Source organism: Acomys minous (assembly GCF_964271855.1).
Source record: "Acomys minous genome assembly, chromosome: 6".
NCBI lineage: Eukaryota > Metazoa > Chordata > Mammalia > Rodentia > Muridae > Acomys > Acomys minous.
In genome coordinates this window covers 59,796,000-59,820,973 of record NC_140487.1, presented here as the reverse complement: position 1 = coordinate 59,820,973, position 24,974 = coordinate 59,796,000, and the positions used below count along the sequence as shown (strand labels likewise).

The 24,974-nt window shown below is 43.1% G+C and overlaps 1 protein-coding gene across 2 annotated transcripts; it reads right to left on the bottom strand.

Moving 5' to 3' along the window:
• Window positions 1–2,000: 2,000 nt before the first annotated feature.
• GIMAP8 (GTPase, IMAP family member 8) lies at window positions 2,001–24,959 on the bottom strand. 2 transcript variants are annotated; one of them, XM_084784821.1, is made up of 7 exons: window positions 24,883–24,957; window positions 24,438–24,557; window positions 16,902–17,097; window positions 13,327–13,981; window positions 9,582–9,627; window positions 5,996–6,622; window positions 2,001–3,547 (listed from the first exon to the last, which is right to left on the bottom strand). In XM_084784821.1, the coding sequence occupies exons 3-7, from the start codon at window positions 16,985–16,987 to the stop codon at window positions 2,892–2,894; spliced, it is 2,070 nt and encodes a 689-aa protein (XP_084640947.1). In that variant the 5' UTR covers window positions 16,988–17,097; window positions 24,438–24,557; window positions 24,883–24,957; the 3' UTR covers window positions 2,001–2,891. The 2 variants fall into 2 exon arrangements, with proteins under 2 accessions (XP_084640947.1, XP_084640946.1); XM_084784820.1 differs by lacking the exon at window positions 24,438–24,557 and having other exon boundaries at window positions 24,883–24,959.
• Between the last annotated feature and the right edge of the window lie 15 nt (window positions 24,960–24,974).

Genomic DNA, 24,974 nt, shown 5'->3' with positions numbered 1-24,974 from the left:
AAGATGGGCGCTGCCTACTAAGAGGCAGCAGACACCAAAACAGTGACCTGTGTGTGGTACTGTGTCCCCAGCAGGAAGAATACCTTGAAAAAGAAAAAGCACCAAAAGAATCACATTGTCATACAAGGGATGGGATAACCATTGAGATGTAACAAGAATAAATTAATAAAAAAATAAATTAAATTAAATTTAAAAAAAAAAGAATCACATTGTCAATTACATTGTACTTCTGGTCCCTGAGCTCTGCGGGCTAGATTTTCCAGCTGTAGCAAAAATGTTTGTGATGATTAATGTTGATTGTCAGTGTGACATGGTCTAGAATGATCTAGAGACAAACCTCTCGGCATAACGGTGAGAGTGTCTAGATTGGGTTGTGATGGGAAGACTCGCCTTAACCACGGGCATCAACATTTCATGGGCCGGGGCTTCAGATTGAATTAAAAAAGGAAAGTGATCTGACACCAGTGTTCATCATTCTTTGCTTCCTCATCATGGTCGAGATTGACCACTTGCCTCTTAGTCCTGCCACAATGCCTGCTCTCATAATAATGGACTTTCAAACTATGAGCCAGAACAAGTTCTTCCTTCCCTCACCCTTCTCCCTTCATGCCCCAATTTATTGCTAGCATGTGTGTGATCACAGCAGAGAGAGGAGGAACTAGTACAGTTCAGTTGAATGGTGAGCTATGGCTGCCACCTGGAGACTGCAGCTTCCTTGTGATCACACACAAGGAGGCATGAAGAGCAACCTCATCCTAGTGGGGTCACTGGACAGTGAGAGGATGTCATGTACTTGTGGTACAACAGGCACAGAGGAATATATGTGGCTTTTCATCCCAGAACCAACTGAACCTGGGAATGGCCAAGGGTAGCCTCCTCACCCTAGGAGGATTATGGCCACCAGGGACTCATTCTAATTCTTCAAGGGTGGTGATTTTTGTCACACCAACAGGAAGTAGCTAGATGAACAAAGACGAAAGGGGATGAGTGGCACTGAGATTCGGGAGCTGGGGAGGAGGGTACCTAGAGCCGACTATAGTCAGAGAGAAGTGGAATGCAGTACCAAAGACTACAGCTCTGTCTGGGAATCTTTTCTTTTCAGTTTCCCCCAGGAAAAGTTGAACCCTGAGAGATGGGATTTCTAGACACATGTGGGCAGTGAATGTACATGGAGCATTTCAACTACCAGTGGCAGCCTTGAAGACATACAGCTAGATGGGAGTCACCAAAGGCAATGCTTTCAGGACCCACCTCATCTTTTGACATGAAGCCCTGCTCTTCCCAGGAAGTTTCTAGTCTAAAACTGAGCACAGCACAGACCCTAATGTGTCTCCAGTGCAGGACTCATGACTGACTACTCTGCCCATCAGAGCTCCTTGCTGAGCTGTTAAGGGCTTTTTCAGCTCCCTACCCCTCTATGTTCCCTTCAAGAGAACAGGGTACCATATCCTAGTGCTTCCCCTGCCTTACTCTACTCATCCCTAATCTATTCCTTATAGGCATACTCCCTTTGTGGCCCTCTAACTTGCCTGTCTCTTCTCATGTGCTTCTTAGAGCAACTGACACAGTAGTATGGCCACCGACTCAGAGACAGACCTCAAGAAATCCTGTAGTGTATGTTGGACCCTGCAATAAGAATACAGCACATTGCTTATCCTGCTCGACATGTCCAGGTCCTAGTGTCACCTGCTCAGCCCCAGGTAGCTAGCAATGATGTGTTACTGTCCTCAAACAAAAAGGAATCTTGAGGAAGAGGCACAGCTACTATCTGGACCTGAATCCTTCTGTTCCTGATGCTAAGACTCTTCCCACTCATTTGTCCTTGGTAGTAAGATGTCTAGAGCAGACAGTCCCAGAGCTGCCAAGTGTCACTCATTTAAAAGACTCTCAGGAACAAGAGATGTGAAAAGCTCACATTGGTTAAAGGACATAAACATTTCAGTGGCCTCTCTATGAAATTACGCTCATTCCCTAAATCCCAAAAAATGCCATCAGAAGGAAAGTGTAAATCCAGTAAATCTTTATTATCTGATTCAACTCAGTATATTTACACATACATCATAATCTAGAAGTTACTGTGTTAAGAAGTATTTAGTAGTTGCATCACTTCTTGTTCTCTCAGCTAACATAAACTATAATATCAAAATATATTCATTTCCAGACTTTATTTTCTTACAAGTACATTAATCTTGAAGGTTAGTCTTGATCTATATGTTATCTATCTTACCATCCAGGTACATGTGAAAGTAGCTGATATTTGAAATGTCTTACCCTTAACAGACCCTGGAGAAGATTTCATATTGTTTATCTCACCTCAGGAAGCTTCCAGTAAGTCTTCTCAAACATGCACAGAACACCATGAAATAAATTTCACATACGGGCAACAGAGATAGAATTAATTTGGAATGTTGGTGCTCACATCCACTCTCTGCCATGCCCAAGAACATGCTGAACATGTCTCTTTGTGTGTGTGTGTGTGTGTGTGTGTGTGTGTGTGTGTGTGTGTGTGTGTGTGTGAATACCCTGACTCTCAGGCTACTATCTTATTAGGATCAACATTGACTTAGCCTTGGTCACAGTGTCAGTCCTGACTCTATCCAATCTACATTGGTGAAATGGATTTGACCCTTAATATCCTGGTATTTAAAACATTTCCCATATTTTCTGCCTCTTCTTTTTGTCCTCTAATTCCCTACTGCTTGGCTTCGTTTTACAGTTTATTTACCCAAATGCCTACATCCAACATGAAATGCACTTATCCCTCAGCTTTCAAAGTCATGAACTTTCTTTGACATCCCACTAGTCCTGCCCCCCTCATCCCTCCCACCTCTGTTTGATGGCATCCCTAAATGGTCCCCAGGCCTTTTCACTGCTCACTGGTGCCCATCATTTCAATGCCTTAGAAATTTATTGGTTAGGGTTGTTTTTAGTTGACAGCCCAAAGTCATCCATGAACACCATGAATGTTCATCATAGTTCTTCCTGAGATCATTGGCTATTTTCAACAGATCTTTCACTTGGGTCTCCCGCTCTTGACCAGTTTCTTTGTTATTAAAAGCACAAACTCGCCCCTTGCACTTGTTAAGTATTCTTCTAAGGGCTTTGTTATTTGTGTGATTAGTATATTCATGAAGGGTTCCATCCCCTAGATCTTCCTTCCGTGTAAACAGAACAATCATATGTCTTTCAATTTTTCCCTCAAAAATGGCCTCCAGTTGCTGCACTGCTGCTTCATCTTCCTGGGTGAACCGTCCCAACTGGAGCACCAGGACAAAAATCTTCATGCCTTCTTCACAGAGAGACAAACAGTGGCTGACCTCCCCCTTTAATCTGGAAGGATCCATTTGAATACCAGGCAACTGGAAAAATGATGGAGTGTCTACAACCACGATATCCTGCCAGTCAACCGTCATCCTGTCGCTCTGGCTTCTACTGGTGACCGGCTGAGCGCTGAGCTGAGAGTGGAAGGCGTGTCTCCCCAGGATAGTGTTCCCAGTTGCACTCTTTCCAGCTCCACTCCTTCCCAAAAGGATGATGTTTAAGAGTTCTGTTGCAGAGGAAATTGGGAAAGACTCATGACTGTGGGATAATGCAGAACTCATCTTTCCAAGTTGTTCAGAGCACTAATTTCATCATTAAGATCACAAGACATCCCTGAGCAGGTCCACCCCACACATGAGACTGGCTTCCCAGTTCATGTGACCTACGAACTCAACAGAGGGACTTGGACAATGCTCTGCCCAATGCTCATCTTTGGAAATAGCATAGCTCCTATCTCTGAATCTACTCTGCTTCCTTCTCTAGGACCTCTTCTTAATCCCTGTACCTATAAGAACAATGGCTTTATCTTTACCCCTATCTTTTCTGAGTCTAGTCCAATCATTTCATTTCTACCTTTTGTTCCTACTATGACTAAGTCCCCCTATGACCAACTTCTGGTAACTATAATGTCTTTGAAGTATTTGAAAATCTACTCTTTATAATTGGATTTGCAGGAAAAAAAAAACAATCACATACTCTATGAATGGGTCACTAGCTGTGTTGGTTGCCTCATACCAAAGTTCACCATAAGCATGATGAGCCTCACTGAATCTTTCTCTAATGAAGCCAAAGGAATTTCCTGGTTAAAATACACAGTAACACTGTTCTTCGTGGGTTTGGTGATGGAAAAGAAGGACCCCTATAAATGGTGTCTGCAGGTGCAGAGATCTGATTATATTTACTCTTTCGAGTATTCCTGGTGCCTTTATGGCACTTAACTATGTCTCTTCCCCGTGGTCCTCTAGCATGAACTCCTTGTCAAGTCCCTAATGTCTGCCTCAAACCAAAGAGAAGAAAGCCCATCTTGTTCTGCATTTCAGGAACAACTGGTGGGCTACTTGTGCTGAACCAAGTCTCATAGTTTTGTTTAAAGGCTGAAACAGATAAATGATGTGAACCAATATATGCATGTACGAGTGCACATGTGCAAAGGCACACAGGTGCACTTATACACCAGCACTCATGTCATACATCACAAGGCCTACTTCTGTACTTAGAAAGACTCAGTTATCAAACCTCTCTGAGATCTGATCCAACCTTCCTGCCGTTTGAAGTCCTGGTTCCATCAAGAGGTATGCTCAGCAGCAGTCCTATTTCTTTCCTTAAAGTTGCCAGTCTACTCCCTGGGGTGCCTCCCCTATCTTCCCAGCCATCTAAACCCTAACTAATCTCTAGAACCTGTTTCAAATTGAGTTTCTCCATACGCTCTCCTCTTCTTGTCTCCCTTTCACTTCTCTAGGTGGTTCCCCAGAACCTGGCCCTCCTTGCGGACTGTGAAAGGGCAGTAAACAGTGACATCCTGTAGAGTACTGATCCTCCTGCATGAGAACATCTGACTCAGAATAGAAAGATGAGTAGAAATGAGAAAGATACAGATGAGGTCAATAGAGCAGGAAGCCTGAGATAGTGGGCAGTCCTTTCTCAACAGGCAGGAGCTGGGATCACCTCATCAAATGCCACATGGTAGCCATTTACCACAAGAATTCAGGCTCTATGGCCTCATCCTGCCTTTGCTCCTAACTCTCTTGCTCTATCTGCTTCTTTTACTTTCTTAGTGCACATGTGCTTAAATGCACATGTATGGGCAGGTATATATATGTATGTATGGTATTCACATAGAGGCCAGAGGACAACCTCAGCTGTTATTCCTCAGCCGCAGTCTAAGTTGGTTTTGGGGACAGAGTCTTTCATTAGCCTAGAACTTGCTAAATAGGTAAGGATGTCTGGCAAACAAGTCCCAGAGATCCACCTGTCTCCAGCACCAGAGTGCAGCAACTACCAAAAAGTGCTTAGCTTTTTGAAATGGGGTCTAGTGATCAAACCCAGGTCTTTATGTTTGTAAGGTAAACTAGTCAGCTTCCAAGTCCTACTTACACTTCCTTATAGTTTCCCATCTCCAAAGCAATGAAGAATAAACAACGCAGAGAAGGGTCTGGGTTAAAAGAAATGAAAGGCAAACTGTCCTCACTGAGCTGAATGCAGAGTCCCATCAACAGCAGACTGGGAAATCAAGAAGACTAGGAAAGGCTTCCATGCAGGAGAGGTGGGATAGGGTAACGGAGGAATTAAAAACTGGCTTTGAGAGTGCACATTAAAAACTCAACTTAGAACAATTTGAAGGCGAGATCATAGTATGCACCTGCTGGTTGGTTTAGAGACAGGGACTCATATGACTCAGGCTGCACTTGAACTCACTGTTCAGTCAAGAACTTGGACTTTTGGTCCTTCTGACTCTACTTCCCAAGTGTTGGGGCTACAGATACACACCACCATGCCTAGTTGTTCACACACTGAAGATCAACCCTAGTGTATACTGGGTAAGCACTGCACTTAGCTACAGACCTAGCCTGGATCTTTTTTCACCCTTTCCACATCCTTCAGAAAGCAATAAGTATAGATCATGATTTATATCACAAGCACTGAATACAAAACCATTTTCCATGCCCAGCCATACCTTTTTCTCTTAAGATGCAAGGCTTGTTTTCTTTGGCCTGCACCATCCTCTCTACTTGGTCCAGGAGTTTGTACACCTGGCTCTGTTCTTCTTCCACAGATGCCTGGTAGTTGAAAGCTGTGTATCTATCTTCAAATTTCTGGATCAAATTTTTGAGAGCATGGTTTTTCTCTATGAATATTTCTAGATCCTGATCCTCAAGATCCTCTTTTCTGTTAAAGAGAATAATTGTGAACTTGGTGAATTTTTCTCCAAAAATATGTTTGATGATGCCAAACGCATCATCATCACTCTTTATGGAAGAGCCGAGTGGTGTCACCAGCAGGAAGGCATGGGGACCTGGAAAGATGTGTGTCTTCACATCAGACTCACAAAACTTCCAAGAACAGATGTCTGGAGAATCAATGATCAGAACTTTCTTCCCATTCCAGATCCTGCTGGAGGATGTAAAGGTCTGGGTGACCTGCTGCTGCTCACTGTATTGAGTCTTAAACACCTGCTTCCCCAGGATTCGGTTTCCTGCTGCACTTTTCCCAACACCACGCTTCCCCACAAGGAGGACCCTCAGCTCTGGCATCTCTACATCCTGATCAGGTCCTGTGATCAGAGACTGACTCTTCTTTGGACCTGTGAGACAAGAAAGATTAAAAATAGATTTAGTGTCTCCTCATGCAGTTGAGTACAGATGTGAACAGTTCTAGAAGACTGCATTCCTTTCTAATCTCAGGTGGAACCCAGCCATCCATGTAGAAACCATGGGAAGGAGCAATGAACTAGGAGAGATATGGGAAGCCCAGGATTTTCCAGGAGAATGACTATGTTGAATTGAGATTCCTTTGGGTCTTATCCTTCAAAGGTAAGTATTATAGCATGAGGTCATTTAAGGCAAGGGCTCTGACAATCTCACTATAATATGCCCTTTATTATTTTTTTAAATATGCCCTTTACTCTTATACTCACATAATAAAATACTCAGTTGTTGGTTTGGGATTTTTAAACATGTATGAAACTCAAAATCATGGTGAGTGGAAGAAACTACATACAAACCCTACATTCTGTATGACCTAATTATCTTAAGTTCAGAACAGGACGAATTAAGCTACTTTCATAAGAGTCTGAGGAGTGGTTGTCTCTGGGAGGATGCTGGAAGAATTGTTGTGCCTCACAGAGGAGAAAATATTATTTTCTAGTTAACAAAAATAAGTGTATTTACTGTTGCATTATTTACAATCGAATAATTAGCCTAGAACCCCAACAGGTAAATGAAGAAAATGTGATATGGGGTCCAGGAGATGGCTCTGTTGCTAAAGGACTTGTCTTGTAATCATGAGGATTCTAGTTCAATGCCCAGAACCCACGACAAAGTTGAAAATCCAAGCATGATGGGATGCAGATGTCATCCCAGCACAGCAGTGCAGAGACAGGTGGATCCGTCCCAGCACAGCAGTGCAGAGACAGGTGGATCCGTCCCAGCACAGCAGTGCAGAGACAGGTGGATCCATCCCAGCACAGCAGTGCAGAGATAGGTGGATCCCTAGGGTACTTTGGCCAGATAATCTAATCTACAGGTTCCAGGCCAGAAAGAGATCCTGTCTCAATCAAAATGTGTGTGGTACCTAAGGTGGTACACAAGGTTGTCTTCTGGCTTGAACATTTACACATATACACAAACACGTTCACACTTATCTGCACACATCCATGCACACATATACAAATGACAACACTCACTCACAAATGTGATGTATATACATACATATATGCACATATATAGTAAGGTTAGTATATACTATACTATAGTATATACTATACTATACTATATAGTATATACATTACAGTCTAATTTGGCTGTAAAGAAGAATAAAATTATGTCTGGGTAGAAATGATGATGATGATGATGATGATGATGATGATGATGATGATAATAATAATAATAATAATAATAATAATAATAATAATAATGTTTTGCTATGTCCCTTTGGACATATTGTTTCCTTATGGGAACACATAAGGGTAAAATGGCCCAGGCTCTCAGAGCACACAAGAGAAGATGGCACTTGGACAGGCTCTGGTAACTGAACAGGAACAGATCAGCTAAGGAGGGTTCATGGGAAAGGAAAACTTGAGTTAGTCTTTGGATCCTACTCCTCCATACTTTCTCCTTGCCTTCACACCCTGCGCATAGGACAATGTCACGGGGTAGATGGCAGCACTTCCAGACCATGACCATATGCAACATGTCTGATGCAAACTGAGTCAACAGTTTCAAAATATCCCTCTACTGACTGCAAGGATGGCAGAGGCATCTCTCTGACCTTACCACCCCGAGGACAAAACACTCTAAACTTTCTTGGCTCTACAATTACTCCTGCTACTTACTAAACCCAGTCCAAAGTGAGATTTCCTCAGAGCAGCCAAATGCAAGCCATGCCCCACTGAGAGTCCCCTCCTGCCATGGTCTAAGGTGCCTTCACTGATTTTGCTTACTCACATGCATGTACTGAGGGTTTATACTAAAAGGCATGGGCTGAATTTTTAATCCCAAGGCCTGTAAACTCAGTACACTGATAACACACCTTCATTCCATGGTTCTTATGAAAAAAATTGCTTTCCATGTCCACTAGTATGCCTGCCAAGATATTACAAAGTGTACACATGACTTGTGTATAAGTTTACATACTTTGAGGACTAAGGTACATGTACGGTGTTTCTTAGCACACAATGTCACCTTCCATTAGTATTATTATTGTTAGCATACTTGCCTCTAGGTTGCTTAGTAACCTCTGACATCATCACAGTCTGCCACCAGCAGTGTGTTAGGGGCCCAGGATATAAAAGGACAAACCCATCTCATCTCATCTCCCTCTCTCTCTCTCTCTCTCTCTCTCTCTCTCTCTCTCTCTCTCTGTCCCCTACCCCGGGAAGTTCCTCCCATTATCTCTCTCTCTCTTCTCTCTTTCTACTATAAATATTATACCATATTTGTTGTGTGGTGCATACTTAATATTTAATAATTATCACTAAACTTTATAAATTACTTGTTTGTGGTACTTCAAGAGGAAAGGACCTTGTTGGTGAGATTCACTGAGAGATTTCCAGTCCTTACACAGAGCTGACCCAGAAATAAGCCAAAATGCATCTGTGACTTCATATGCCTGTGCGTCCCCACTTCAGCCTTCTATTTACTATTGTGCAGGGATCTGTGTTGCTGTGTAGGACACACAACTAATGGAAGACAATACAAAGATGCTACCAGCTGGTGCCATCCATGAGGAGTGTTTCTTGGTCCCCATCAGGAATACTAGACTCACGACGAGGAAAAAGAAATTGAGTTAGGGAGAAAGCCGTGGAAAGCAAGGATGTCTCCATAGAACCACAGAGGAGGCCAGGGACACCCGCAGTGTCCAGCACCTTGACTGCCGCTGCTGCACTGACTCCCACGTGTCAGGAGCCCTCTGGGAACAGGTATGGATACCCACCTAGAACAGGTCTCCATGTTTCTGATTTGATAGATTTCTACTTTACTTTAGCTGGGCGATGCATTAAAAGAACATAGACATGAGTCTAAATGTTTAGATGATCAACTTACCACACAGATGGTCTCCTTCTTCATATATCGCTCTATTCTCACAACCCTAGAAAATAAAAGGGATAACAAATGGCGATACAAGTGGAGACAGAATAGCTGCTGATTAGGAAGAGGTCACAGGAAGGTCACTGTCCTCCATTTCCTCTGTAAACCTGTCCAACATTCAGTCTCACTGATGCTGTTGGACAGGTTCCCAGAGATGGAGGTATTTTCAGCACCCCATTATTCCCTTGTTGCTCCCCGGGATGGGAATGGAGCCTTTGATACAAAGTTAAATGACTTACCTCACCAGGTGTGGAAAATCAAACACATGATTAACATGAAAATATAACTTTCAGTCTTACAAATGGGCTCCTCTTAGAAACTCATTTACAGCCTTATCCCTGTTGATGCCCATGCCAACCAGGTAACCTGCCTCTGCCTCCCTATGTGTTCTCACCCAACATTTTTAATGCATTTGATTCTCTCTCTCTCCCATTGTTTCAATGTAAATATGCTATGCATAACATAAAAATTAATAATCTTCCACATCCAACTCATAGAAAAAGGACAGCCATTAGCACTTACATATCCTTCTATATTTCCCTGTGCTTACACAAATACGCACAGCGTCCATGCCCACAGGAGAGACTCGCTGGGCTTCTTTGTTCAGCAACCTGCATGGTATTATAAAACTCACAACTGCACAAGTTAATACAGCTGGAGCTACTCCATTCATTTTAGTAGGTGAAATTGATGGTCTTTGCATTATTTCTTGTTTTGCTACTACAAAAGATGCTGTGGTAAGAATACTTTACAGGGGTGTGTGTGTGTGTGTGTGTGTGTGTGTGTGTGTGTGTGTGTGTGAGCGCGCGCACATCCATGTAATTTTCCTTTGGATTCCTGAAATCCTTAATATTTTAAAAATTTACTTACCATTTTTATTTTACATGTGTGAGTGCTTTGCCTACACATATGTATGCAAACTATGTCTGTATAGTGACTGTGGAATCAAAAAGAGGGTAACAGATCTCCTGGAACTGGAGTTACACATGGTTGCAGGTGCCAGATACTGAACTCAGGTCCTCTGTAAGAGCAACAGACACTCTTAACCACTGACAAATCTCTGTAGTCCCTTGACAGCCTTAATAGTTATAATTTCTCTAACCCTCATATATCTTAATAATAACTACCAACCCTCATAATTCTCAATAATAACTACTATCACTCTTACATCTCAATAATAGCTACTGAACATCTATTTAGTAACAACTTTTTAAGCATCTCATTTAATCTCCACAGCAAATTCCAAATGTATGCTATGGCATCTGTCTTACACAAGACATGACAGTGTGGTTAACAGAATAAGTACTTTCTATGCTCACAGGCTTTGTAGGGAGGCAGCTATTGTAAATAGACCCACAGGAACTCCTTGGCCTGGAGGTGACTGATGTAAGCAGTATTTTGAGGGCAGAGAAGTGAGCAGCCAAACTGGGATGAGATTCAGGAGGCACAGGAGGAGGGGGTGGGGTTGTTGGAGTGAGTGACACTGAGATGGACGGATCCAAATAGAAAAGTTGATGCAGGGTGGAGAGGGAAGACAGCACTGTGCAGAGAGTAATGCAGGTGCACAGTGCCAGACTGGACATGAGCATAACCCAAGATCAAGGGTAAAGCCAACAAGGCCAGCCATAGGAAGCGGGATACAGGGCAAGTGACCCAGCTGAGTCCAGAACTATGCTTAATCTTAAGATCAGTGAGAAGTTGTTGAGCATTTAAAGCAAAGTTTTCTTGCAGGAAGCTCACTATGAGCCCCTTCTCTTTGCTGGCAACCCTATGCCACATTTTACTCACGGAAGAGACAGACTGTCCTACTGCAAGGCACACACCAGCGTAGAAGGCAAGGCATCATGAACCCGTTTCCTCATCTGTAGAACACTTTTACATGGAGTTCATGTGGAAGTCTGGCATTTAGTAAGTGCTCACTAAACATTGATTTCTATCTTCCTTCCATCCTGCTAAGGCTTATTAGTCATCAGTGTTGTGGCACCTCTCTGACCAGATCTTTCCAGGGCTCACCTTCTGCCTGACTTTGCACAATCCACTGAACTGACATTCTCCTGCTCACCCAATATGGTATGGACCTGGATTCTACGCATAAATCACTCAACTGGGTGTCAGCTCTTCCCAGGAAGTCTGCATTTCTATAACTGCCTTGGTTGCAAATCCACTTTCCTCCCATGGAAAAGAGTGAAATGAGACTAACAGCTGGTTACTGCATATGAAATGGAGGAAAAGGTGCACAAGTGAACAAGGTGAAAATTGTCACAAGGTTAAAATGGTACAGGAAAGAAAGACTGCTGACCTGGGCTAGATGGTAGTTGAAAGGACAGATGTAGGCAGATTCCAGAAGTGTTGATGTCAGGAGACCTTCAACAATTTCTCAGACATCAGTTAGTAATAGTTTCAGAACTAAGGCTCTGTGGGGGAGCCACACAACCATTGGCTGAGTGGAGGGGATGGTAGAACCCTACAAGAGTTAAGAGGTGGTGACAAGTATGGATAGGACAAGGGTGAGTCAATGTGAGAGTCCTGCAGTAGAGGAACTGGACCTGGCAGAAGAGGAACTGGACCTGGCAGAAGAGGAACTGGACCTGGCAGAAGAGAGCTGAGCGGAGGCTACTGCTGGGAAACCAAAGACACCAGATGGTCCTCAGGGGTGGAAAGGTTAGGGGTCTTCAGGAGAATGTGTGGAAATGAGAGGCCAGTGAGGTTTGTGGACACCAACTCCAGAGGCTAGAGGCTAGAAGAGGGCTTGGCAATCTTTAGACCATCCAGGAAGAGAGGTGGAAAAAACAAGGTAGGGTGTTTTTGTTGGTTTGTTTGTTTGGTTTTTTTTTTTTTTGAGTGTTTGTTTGGTTTTTGAGACAGTTTTTCTGTGTAGTCTTGGCTATCCTGGACTCACTTTATAGACCAGCCTGGCCTGGAACTTGCAGCAATCCGCCTGCCTCTGCCTCCCTTTGCTGGGATTAAAGGCTTGGGCCACCATGCCCGGTGACAGGGTGTTTTTTTGTTCTTTGCTTTTTGTTTTTTAATTGAAGTAAGAAGAGAGAGAGCATGCAGTGTCCAGTGTGTTCAGCGACACACAGGTTCAGATGGACCACGTGAGACAAGGACCACGTGAGACAGGGATTTTGTTTCCCATTAAGCTTCCAGTTAAGTTCGAAGTCCCCAGGCTGACATTCAGGCAGGTTGATGCTATAGAGCAGTGGCTTCTGAACCTCCTGATGTTACAACCCTTTAATATAGTTCCTCATGCTGTGGTGACCTCCACCATAAAATTATTTTCATTGCTACTTCATAACTATAATTTTGCTACTCTTATGAACTGTAGTGTAAGTATCTGGCATACGATCCGTGTGAAAGGGTCGTTCAACCCCCAAAGGAGTCATGATTCAAACACTGCTCTGGAAATGCTGCCTAAAAAGGGAAAGCTCACCTCATCTTCTTCTCTTCCTCTTCTTCTCTCTTGCTCTCTTACCCTCCTATTCTCTCTCTCTCTCTCTCTCTCTCTCTCTCTCTCTCTCTCTGGGATGCCCATCCTCCTTTCCTCCTCTCTCATGATTCTACAATAAACTTTTCCATATCTTATCTGTTGTCTGGAATTTTGTTTTTCATATTTAACACTTATTCCTAAGCAAAACACCTCTGTAACCACACAAGATAGTCTATTGATTTAGGGTTATCTTCCCCCTACCAGTCCTACCTGGATTTCACTGCCATCCATCCTCCAGGGCACAAAATATGGCTGAATGCTTTCTGCTATCAATCTTTCAATCACATTCAGAAGCATGAGCACTTGCGGTTCCTTCTGCTCCTTGTCTGCCTTGTTGTTAAAAGTGCAATATCGATTCCCAACATTTTGAAGCAATTCCTTAAGAGGCATCTTACTTTTGATGTAGTCCTGCAGCAAATCCTCACCCAGCTCATCTTCCTGAGTGAAGACCACAATCATGTGTCTGTAGGCATTAGGGCCAAACTTATTCTGGATGCCCTCAATGGTCTCCCTGTCCTCTTCTGTATAGTGGCCGATGGGAGTGACGAAGAGCAGCGCATGGAGACCGTCAGCTGAGAGCTCCAAGCACTGCTGCAGGCTCTGCTGCCTAAATTCGGTACAAGCCAACGAGGAGAAAAAATCTGGGGTATCGATGACCATGACTTGCTTCCCTCTCACTGACACACTCCCAGTCTGGCACCTGTTGGTTACCACGTGGTAACTGAACTTGGACTTGAACACGGCTTTGCCCAGAATGGTGTTTCCCGTGGCGCTTTTGCCTGCACCATGTTTCCCGAGGAGGAGGAGCCGCAGTGTGGATGTTCCCTGGCTCTGCTTGAAATTGTCCTCCTGGCCTTGGCTGTTGCTGTCGAGACAAGAGCAGCTCATCAGTGCTCCATCCACACCAAGTAGAGAGGGGACAACAGGAAAGATGTCCTCATTGCTCCCTGAGAATTTAAGCGGCTGGGTTGGGAGGCAGCTCTTCAATTAAGCCTTTCTTCACTAACATGAGGCCATTGGTAGCGCGTGCTTGTAATCACAGTGAGAACAAGTGGTGGAGACAGGCAGTCACCCTGAGCTCACTAGCCAGCTAGCTTGGCCAACAGTAGGAATTGAATCAAGGGCTTCATGGCCTCTAGGCAAACCAAACCTCATCTCCAGCCCATGTGGTCCTGACTATAAAGTTTGATATTAATTCTAGAGGACTCAGTGTACTCAGAAAATATTAAGGAGGGGCACAAAATCTCCATAAGCTTATCTCAGACGTGGCCATTGCTAGATGTCTATTTGCGTCATATAATTCCGAAAGCTGAGATGACATGTTAAGACTTTGGGAGCTAGTGGGATGAAATGAGTATATTCTGTATGTAATCCAAACCCAAGCTTGAGGCCTGGGGTACGTAGACTGATGCCATCTGCTGGAAGTGTATTGCAGAGTATCAGGAGAGTGATTCTTTATAAACATGAGGTTGTAGGGCTGGAGAGATGGCTCTGTGGTTAAGAGCACTTACTGCTCTTGCAGAGGACCTGGCTTCAGTTCCCAGCACCCACATGGTGGCTCACAACCATCTGCAACTCCACTTCTAGAGGATCTGATTCCCCCTTTTGGACCCAGCAGGCAAAGCATGCATGTGGTACACAAACATACATGTAGGCAGAACACCTGTACACAAGCTTTTAGGTAAACAAATCTCTCTTTTTCCCAAGACAGGGTTCCTCTGTGTAGACTTGGTTGTCCTGGACTTTATTTGTAGACCAGGCTGGCCTCAAACTCACAGAGATCCGCCTGCCTTTCCCTCCCAGAGTGCTGGGATTACAGGCATGTATCACCATCCCCCCCCATTTTTTAACCATTATATATACAGTGCTCTGCCTACAGAACAGAAGAGGGCACCAGATCACATTATAGATGGTTATGAGCCACTATGGGGTTGCTGGGAATTGAACTCAGGACCTCTGAAAGAGCAGACAGTGCTCTTAATGACTGCATCATCTCCCCAGCCTGTAAACAAATCTTTACGTGGGTTTGTACCCTTTTTTGCCTCTTCTGCATCCACCTTGCCGTCTCCGTTTTATCACAGTAAAACACAGTATAGAGGCCTGCCAGGCTTGGCCTCCTTGACCTTGGATTTCCCAGCCTTGGATGTTTGATGACATGAGTACATAATGCACTAAGACAATCTACGAGGCCAACAAATAGATGGACATCCTCATAGAAGTGTTACGTATTTGATTAGAAGGGTGATCTGGTTCCATGAAGGAGTACCTTCAATGCCCTCAGTACAACTGCACCAATGGCTCTGTGACTTCAGAGGGAGTCCCCTGAAACCAGTTGACAGAACAAAGGAAGATTCGGGTTTTTGAGACATGGTTCTGTACTACATGTAGGCACCAGCAGCAAAGGAAAGCTACCACACTGTGGCCCAATCTTAGACATTTCTCGATGACATTGTTGGAAGAATATTCTCTCTATGGGCAGAATTTTGTGCAGCACACCTTGTTCATTTCACTAGAAGAAGAAATGGTCAGATCTGTAACTACTGCCAACCCGTGGGCTCCAGCCAACACTTTGGCTGGGTGGTGTGGATTTGAAAACAGGAAATCAGTGCTAAGTTGGTCTGGAAGAGTTGTTTGGAAGGACCCGACGGAAGAGAAAAGAACTTCTGAGGGCATATCAAAAACTGACCTCTGTAAAGGAAGATCTTGATCATCAAATAGATAGGATAACCCATTCTTGTTGGTGGCAGTCAGCCTCTACCCCAGTCACCCAATCATCAATCAATGGATTCATGCCCAAAGTAACAGGGATAGAGATTACACATGTGCCTGGTAGGATGAAGTTTGCAGTGCCACCTCTCCATAGCCAAGAGTCACAGGTCAGAAACCTACAGGTAGAAATCAAGTGGGGATGATACCATTCAGCGTCAGCAAAATGTTTGCTTCCAGGTCCCAAGACCTTACACTCTGCTGGCACAGAGACCTTGGATACTGAAAGCAGTTTCCACCAGGAAACAATTGCTACCCTGTGCTGGCAGTTAAGACTGTACATAAGTCCCTCTCTGTTCCCAGGGTGCAGCCAGAAGACACCATGAGTTCATCCATTGGGAGAAGGCTCTGTGATTCAGGAATTCATCCTGTGTCAAGTGTCAAGTGGTCCCAGAGAAAGGAGGTTAGAGAGGTCCCCAGAGCTTAGAAGGTGAAGAAGTTTAGTCCTAGCCAGTAGGTCAGTTATGGTAAGAAAGGGGCTGACAGGTGAGGGTTAGTTTGAATTAAATGTAAAGTCAGGACTTCCTTCAACACATGGCTAACTGGATCTTTCTGTGGGAGACCTAGGAAGTGTTAGAAGGGAGAATGGACAACACAGGCATTGCCTTTTGCTTCTCCAGCTGACTCCTTCATGGGAGCCCAACTCCTGAGACGTCCCCCTGCTGGACTCGGACCTCGCCATCTGCCATACTTCTGCTCTCTTCCTCCCCCTGGGTTATGAAGCCCTCCCCCACAGACCTCCTGGCAGGAAACCGTTCCATATACTTTCTTAGGAAGCATACTTTACATCCAAGCTGGACCTGTTTGGAGTGGCATGGTCTCTGGCAGGAGAAAACCGTTCCAGGGCTCTGGAAATCAAATCCAACACAGGGCAGGCTGCCTTCCACGGTCCAAGCTTATCACTTCCCCCCAACAGATGAGGAGAGAGAGAAGAGGCAGGCAATACACACATGTAGGTGCATACACACACACACACACACACACACACACACACACACACACACACACCTGAAACATACCTTGGTCTTTCCCTCTGGCCTGTTGATATCTTGCATCTGGACTCCACCTGGCTTCCAGTTGCTGCGTGGTAGGATAAAGTGGCCATCTCTAGCCTTAGGCCAGTGGAACTGATCCTAAAAAGAGCTAGGAGGCACACAAGGATTCACCAGGTCCCTCGGAGCGCAGCCTCCCTGTCAGGAGGATTTCAAAGTGTTTCTGGGGGAAAAAGAGATTTCTGGAAGCATATCTTATGTCAGTAGAGTTCGCTTTGAAGGAGCTCTGAACACAGGATGAATACGAAAGAGGCTTAGGGAGGGGCCAGTGTGAGCACACAGGCACAGCTTTTCTGGAGCTGCCTCTGGGGGCCACCATGTGGCAGAAGGCCATGGGAACACAGACATTCTTCACAGGGCTACAGACTGAGATTGATAACAGAAAGACCGTAGTGCGTTTCAGTTGTAAACATCACACAAATCTAGAGTCATGTGAGAAGGGGAAATCTCAACTAAATGGTTGCCCATAGCAGACTGGCCTGTGGCCATGTCTGAGAGATATTTTCTTAATTGCTAATTGAGATCAGAGGGCCTAGTCCATAGTGGCCTGTGCCATCCCTAGGCAGGTAGGCCTGAGCTGGATAAGGAACATGGCTGGGCAAGCCAGAGGTAAGCAGCATTTCTTCATGGTCTCTGTTTTCATTACTGACTCCAGGCTCTTGCCCTGGCTTCTGTCCTATGGATTATAACTTGTAATCCTTTTCCTTCCCATGTTGCTTTTGGGAGTGATGTTTATCTCAGCAACAGAAAAGCAAATGAGAACAGGTCTACTCTCTGCAATTACCAATATCAGAAGTTTTGGACGAAGCCAGTGTGGGGGTAAATCCCAGCAGGTTTTCCTCTTGGCTCATCCTCACTGCTACCTCACTCAGACTGCGCTGTTCCAAAGATGTAGGTAAAACTATAAAGACATCGTTTACTTTCTCCCAGAATTCAACACCCCTTCGTAGATGAATTAAAGCTTTCCCCAGCTTTTTGTGTCTGCTCAAAGAAACAGTGGATTGGTAAGACACAAGCCACAGAAGGAAAATTAGAGAAACTTATAAACAACAATAAGAAAAACACTCAGACAGAGGAATTTAGAAAAGCCTTAGAAAGGCTTGTCTAAAACAGAAGCTATTAAAAGATTGCTTTTTAGTTCCTATTGAAACAAGACCATACTTTTACCCCCAATGCAATACATTTTCTGTCTTCCATTTTGGAGTTAGGAGGACCTTTATATGTTTGGTTTAATTCAGCAGTTGTTTTTAAAATCCAGTGTATCTTAGCAAGTGTGATATTTGTCTCATTTAAAAATTTAAAAATCAATATATTATTATTTAATATATTTTGGGGAGATGTTGTATTCCCCTTCTGTTTTATGATCCTCTTTTAAAATTTATCCTTAGATCTTCTTATATTTCTATGACCTATAGGATTGTAAGTTATATCTGTAACATATTCCATGTTATAATGTCTCAAAAATTGTTGTATTCCAATGGATATACATGCTGAAGCAACATCAGCCCCAATTTACAAAGGCATCTCCAAGACAGTCACCTTCTCTAATAAATGTACAACCATAGAATCATGCTACCCAAAATTTAGGGCAAACACCCACTGGAATTCTGAGTATAAACCTATAGTATGGTGCGTATGTTTCGGGTCTCTAATCTCTGTAAAATGGAACATACATGCCCATTGTATGACCTTCTTTCAAGGCAACACCAAATAAAATCTGCATTTATATTTTATCATATAGACTTTCATCTAATAACTGAACTTTGGTAACACATATACAATATCCAGTCTGACCACGTTGGCCTATAGCTAAATTTTTTACCCAGCATCCTAATGTGCTACCATTCTGCAATTTCTTCAAGTCAGTTGCCAAAAAACATTTTGCCCTAGGAAAGCTATAATCTGCCAATCTCAGAATTAGGTTTGGGACAGGATTTTGTTTTTATCTTTCCATAGGAATAAAACTAAGGAATTTGGATAAACAAGGAATCTGAAGACAACTGAACAAGTGAAACATCGCAAGAAAAAAATGGATCACTCTATACTGAACCATCCCTGCATGCCTGGGATGAAGTCTACTTAGTCAAGGTGAATGATATCTTTGATATGTTCTTGGATTTGGTTTGCAAGTACTTTATTGAGATATTTTGCATCAATGTTCATAAGAGAAATTGGTCTGAAATTTTCTTTGTTGTGTCTTTATGTGGTTTAGGTATCAAGGTGACTCTTCTCTGGAGATCTGATGGAATTTTTGTACTAAAACTATCTGGCTTTGGGCTTTTGGTGTAACTCTAAACAAGCAAGTGAAAGACTTGTATGAAAAAAACTTCAAGTCTCTGAAGAAAGAAATTGAAGAAGATATTAGAAGAAGGAAAGATCTCCCACGATTGTGGGTCAGAAGGATCAATATAGTAAAAATGGCCATCTTACCAAAAGCAATCTACAGACTCAGTGCAACACCTATCAAAATCTTTACACAATTACTTATAGACCTTGAAAGGTCAGTTCTCAACTTCATATGGAAAAATTAAAAAACTCCTAATACCTAAGACAACCTGTACAATAAAATATCTCCATCCCTGATCTCAGGCAACAATAATAAATTTCAGCATGGTACTGGCATAGAAATAGGCTAGTTAGCAATGGAATCTAATCAAAGACCCAGAAATAAACCCACACACTTATGGACACTTGATTTTTAACAAAGAAGCCAAATCCACACAATAAAAAAAGATAGCATCTTCAACAAATGGTGCTGGTCTAACTAGATGTCTACATGTAGAAAAATGCAAATAGACCCATACTTATCACCCTGCACAAAACTAAAGTCAAAGTGGATTAAAAATCTCAACATAAAACCACACATACTAAATCTGTTAGAAGAAAATGTGGGAAGAGCCTTAAATCCACTGGTACGGGAGACAATTTCCTGAACAGAACACCAGTGGCCCAGGCTCTAATTAATAAATGGGACCTCATGAAACTTAAAAGCTTCTAAAGACAAAGGACACTGTCAACAGGACAAAACAACAGCCTACAGACTGGGAGATGATCTTCACCAACCCTACATCTGACACATGGCTATTATCCACTATATATATATATATATATATATATATATATATATATATATATATATATATATATATATATATCTCAGGAAATTAAATTAAACAACCAAACCAAATAATCCAATTGAAAAATGGGGTACAGAGCTAAAAAAAAAAAGAATTCTCAACAGAGCAATATCAAATGGCTGAGAAACACTTAAAGAAATGCTCAACGTCCTTAGTCATCAGGTAAATGCAAATCAAAACGACTCTGAGATTCCATCTTACACCTACCAGAATGGCTAAAATCAAAAAGTCAAGTGACAGAACATGCTAGCAGGGATGTGGAGAAAGGAGAACACTCCTCCACTGCTGAGTGCAAACGTGTACAAGCACTTTGGAAAACAATCTGGTCCTTTCTCAGAAAACTGGGAATAGTTCTACCTTAAGATCCAGCTATATCACTCCTGAGCATATATCGGAAAGACGCTCCACTGTACAACAAAGAAGAAGTAGGTCATCTGCTTTGTCTATTTTACCTTATCTTTCTATAGAATCTATCTGTTGCACCTAAGATGTATATTATTGTAATAAAAATAGATTAGTAAAAAAAAAAAAAAGAAGTAGGTCATCTGGATGAGACCTGATAGGCAGTGGTCATATGGTGGGGGAGGGAACCCCCTTCTGCCAGAGGTCTAGGGGAGGGGAATAGGGTACAAGAGCGAGGGAGGCTAGGAACGGGAAGATACAAGCAAGGGGATAACAATCAGGATGTAATCTGAATACATTACTACAAATTAAAATTTAAAAAGGAAAAAGTATAGGTCATCGAAAGAAACTGTCCTAAGAAAAAGAATAAATTGGCCAAGTGTATTGCCCACCTGTATCTTATCTCTTCTGCCCTCTATGGACATAAATGGAAAACGGTCTTCACATAGTCCTCATTCAATTAAAAATGAAAGCTGGCTTTGTGGTTGGAGTATGACTCTCTCCTTCTCTAAACCCATGTATGCTTTTTAAAGGAAAATCCATAATCTCTGTCTCATATCAGAAAAGTCACCTGGTATGGGACAGAGGAAAACAAAAAATAAGGGACTATTCTGTCGCCATTGATCTCATAATCATTTGGTTTTTATTCAACTCTTTAAAATTTAAGGTACAAATATTATCTCAAAAACATATATTATGTAGATATAAACTTTCTGTCATGATACTAGTAGTCACACAGAATAATAATTCTAGAGATAAGCTTCATCTAGCTTTCTGTATGTTTTATTTAGACAAAAGAGGGGAAATGTAGAGTATTTGCTCATACTCTGAACCCCTGCATTGTGTTGTTTACTGGAAAAACCTATTTTTAGTTGTGGTGTGGCTCAACCCTATCACATACCTTTAATCCAAGAGCTTTCTGCTTGATTGTTGTGAACAGGATTAGATAAAATTAACACTAGGTCAAGAGGCAGAACAAGCAACCAGTTGAGGGAATAAACATAGAAAAAATTATGGAAAGTAAAAAACAGTCAGGAGGAAGGCTAGAGAGACACACAGGGGGTAGGAGGGAGGGACATTCATTTTGAGGATTTTTTTTTTTTGGAGATGGCATGGAGAAGGAGGCTTTTGTTTTCCTTTTAGGATGTGAGCTGAGGAGGACGGTCAGTTGCCTCTCTGAGCTAGCAGGCTTTGTTTTTTAATTTTTTATTAATTTATTCTTGTTACATCTCAATGGTTGTCCCATCCCTTGTATCCTCCCATTCCTCCCTCCCTCCCATTTTCCCCTTACTCCCCTCCCCTATGATTGTGACTGAGGGGGACCTCCTCCTCCTGTATATGCTCATAGGGTATCAAGTCTCTTCTTGGTAGCCTGCTATCCTTCCTCTGAGTGCCACCAGGTCTCCCCCTCCAGGGGACATGAACAGGCAATATTTATACATATATGTACGTACATATACACACAATAACAATTAGTTACAGTTGGGCATGTGGTGCATGCCTTTAGTCCCAGCACTTGCAAGACAGTGGCAGGTGGGTCTCTGTGAATTCAAGGCCAGCCTGGTCTACAAAGTGAGTCCAGAACAGCCAAGGGTATACAGAAACAATGTGTCTTGATAAACCAACCAACCAAAAATTAGCGAAAAAAAAAGTCCATGAATTTGAAGCACAGGAAGGGATATGTATGAGGGCATTACAGAGGGATATGTGGGAAGGTTTGCAAGGAAGAGAGACATGGTGATTGCATTGTAATTATATTAATGTTAAAATCAAATTTTAAAAATGGCCATAATGACATTAAAAACATTGCATACTAGTTGTTTGAATTACCATATATTTAATTTTTTTCTCTTTTTTCTCCTTTATTAATTTATTCTTGTTACATCTCAATGGTTATCCCATCCCTTGTATCCTCCCATTCTTCCTTCCCTCCCATTTTCCCCTTATTCCCCTCCCCTATGACTGTTCCAGAGGGGGATTACCTCCCCCTGTATATGTTTATAGGGTATCAAGTCTCTTCTTGGTAACCTGCTGTCCTTCCTCTGAGTGCCACCAGGTCTCCCCCTCCAGGGGACATGGTCAAAGGTGAGGCACCAGAGTATGTGAGAAAGTAATATCCCACTCTCCACTCTACTGTGGAGAGAGGCTTTTACCCTAGCATATGGCTCCTGAGTCTTCATTGGTAAAACTGAATGATTGAGATTTAGTTAAAACCAACAGCTGGCCATATTTACAGTATGTGGAAAGACAATCCTTTTCCCAAAGGAATTCCTGTGGCATCAAGGACAGATGGTTTTAGGAGGAATGGCTTTCAAAGCCTTAGATGAGTGGGAGTTAGGAAATTTGCTCTTCCAGTGTTCCTTCTTTCCACATTTAAAACATTTTCCTTTTGTTTTAAGGGCCATAGCAAAGGCCTGAGCAAGGGAAGTGGCCATATGAGAAGCTGTCCCAATATGCTGGGTGGCAACTATCTGTTTATCATAATGTTCATTTTTTTTAAACCCTGACATGCCATCTGGTATTTTGAAGTTGTGCCTTCCCTACTTATGCTTTTAAGGAGGATTTCTCTAGCATACGATTAGGGATTTTGCAAAACAGGCTAATTTTTGTTCTAAGAACAAAGTCAGAGAAGAGATCCTCAGATTCTGACAGAGGAAGAGAAGCAACCATTGCCTGTCTTGAGATGCAGAAGCAGGGTTATTTGATCCCTGGCCTGAAGGACATAAAGGCATACATGATCAATGTGCCTCAGAGGCTGCATAGCATTTTGTCCTCCTTTGGAGAGATTACCTTGGCTGAAAAGCTCATCTAAGCCCCTAGGGATGTTTTGTTGGTTTTGATTTTCAGTTGTTGATCTGTTGGAGGCATTCAGTTCTATATAAAGCTCCCACTGAAAGAGCAGTAAGCTAAGCAGGGAGGACCAGCAGATGTCAAGCCAGTTCTACAGTGTATTAAGGGAGGTAGGAAGGCTCAAGAGAACGGATTTGGTCCAAGAGAAATGAATACCATCATCTCATATGGCTTGTTTAAGATCTTTTAGTTCATTGGCCTTGTAGGGATACCAGTCTAGGGCCCAAGAGCAAGTGGGTTGAATATTAACAGGGAAAGAAGAGGCATTATTTTCATTATGGGCAAGTTTTAAGGAATCTCTAATCTTGCATAATTGTTGGGTGGTAGCTTGTAAGGGGGCAGTGGGGAGTAAAGAGGGGTGGGTATGGGGAGGCCGGATATCACTGTATTCAATGGCTCAATCAAGGGCAGCAAAGTCTGCCACAAGGTGGTCTTTGGGCTCTCCTCATCAGAGTCATTGCTGGTAGTAAGAGGTTCTGTCCTTAATTTCCTTCTGGGAGGGACCCATGCATTGCTGGAAGGCCACAAAGTGAGGTGAGGGGTGGTAATGTCCCTTTTTGGATTTCTTGATTTCGGGTAAGGTAAGCCACTCAGGTCCATCCAAGGGGCTAATTGAAGGACCTCCTCCCAGAAAGTAATTGCTTCCTTTTGGGAGAGTATAACCTCCTACGGCTTGAGGGGGCCCTGGGCCACTAATTTGAAACTACTGGTTAGAAGTGGAATTTCCCATGACAGAAAAGGCTGGAAGCAATTGCTCAGTCAAAGGGGAGAACACTGCTATAACTTCAGGAATTTCAGGGATTCCACAAAAACTGGCACAAGCCTGCCCACATATTTAAGAAAACCAGTGATTGCTCTAATGGCTTTTAACTAGTCCTTGCATTACTGGGTTATTTCTGAGAGATTTAAAGAGGTGACTTTTTGCTGATGCCTGAATGACTGTTGGGGTTCAATCAGAGGACTAAGGGCCAGGGAGTAGTCCCAGCCAGAAGATGTCAAAAACTCCTTCACCATTGTGGCTCAAGTCAAAAGTAAAGGAGGAAGGAAGAACCAGCTGAGTCTCAGGTCTGAATGGCAGGGCAAACGCCAGTGTCCCTTGGAGAGGAGTACTGACCCTCTTCTGTGCATCCTAAGGGTCCCCGTTCATGATCCAGATGTGGGTCACCTGAGTGCAGTTGGCCTTTGGGCACCAGCAGTCTCAGGATGCAGAGGAGCTGGGAAGCAGGATCTCAGGCTGTGGGTGAGTATGGCAGGCATGAACATCCTGGGCAGGCATGAACATCCTGGGCAGGCATGAACATCCTGGGCAGGCATGAACATCCTCAGCAGGCATGAACATCCTCAGCAGGCATGAACATCCTCGGCAGGCATGAACATCCTGGGCAGGCATGAACATCCTGGGCAGGCATGAACATCCTCAGCAGGCATGAACATCCTCAGCAGGCATGAACATCCCCGAGACTCTTCAGAGGATAGCTTATTTACTGGAGTACCAGGGCTAACTTGGATAGCTCAGGTCAGAGGGGAGAAGAGGACAAAACAACAAGAGAAGAACTCACCTAATTTGTGTGTGCAGACTTGACTGAAGAAAGGCAAAGGGTAATGATGCACCAGTTGAAACAGTAGAGCATGTGGGAGGAAGTGCTGCAGG

Bases quoted from the DNA above. Each gene is read 5' to 3' on its own strand.
- GIMAP8 (XM_084784820.1), bottom strand. From the start codon at position 16,987: ATGGCCACTTTATCCTACCACGCAGCAACTGGAAGCCAGGTGGAGTCC. The intron at 13,982-16,901 runs GTATGTTTCAGG...TTGTCTCGACAG, and splicing joins GGCCAGAGGGAAAGACCAAG to CAACAGCCAAGGCCAGGAGG. The intron at 3,548-5,995 runs GTATGGCTGGGC...CCTCTGCAACAG, and splicing joins TTGCATCTTAAGAGAAAAAG to AACTCTTAAACATCATCCTT.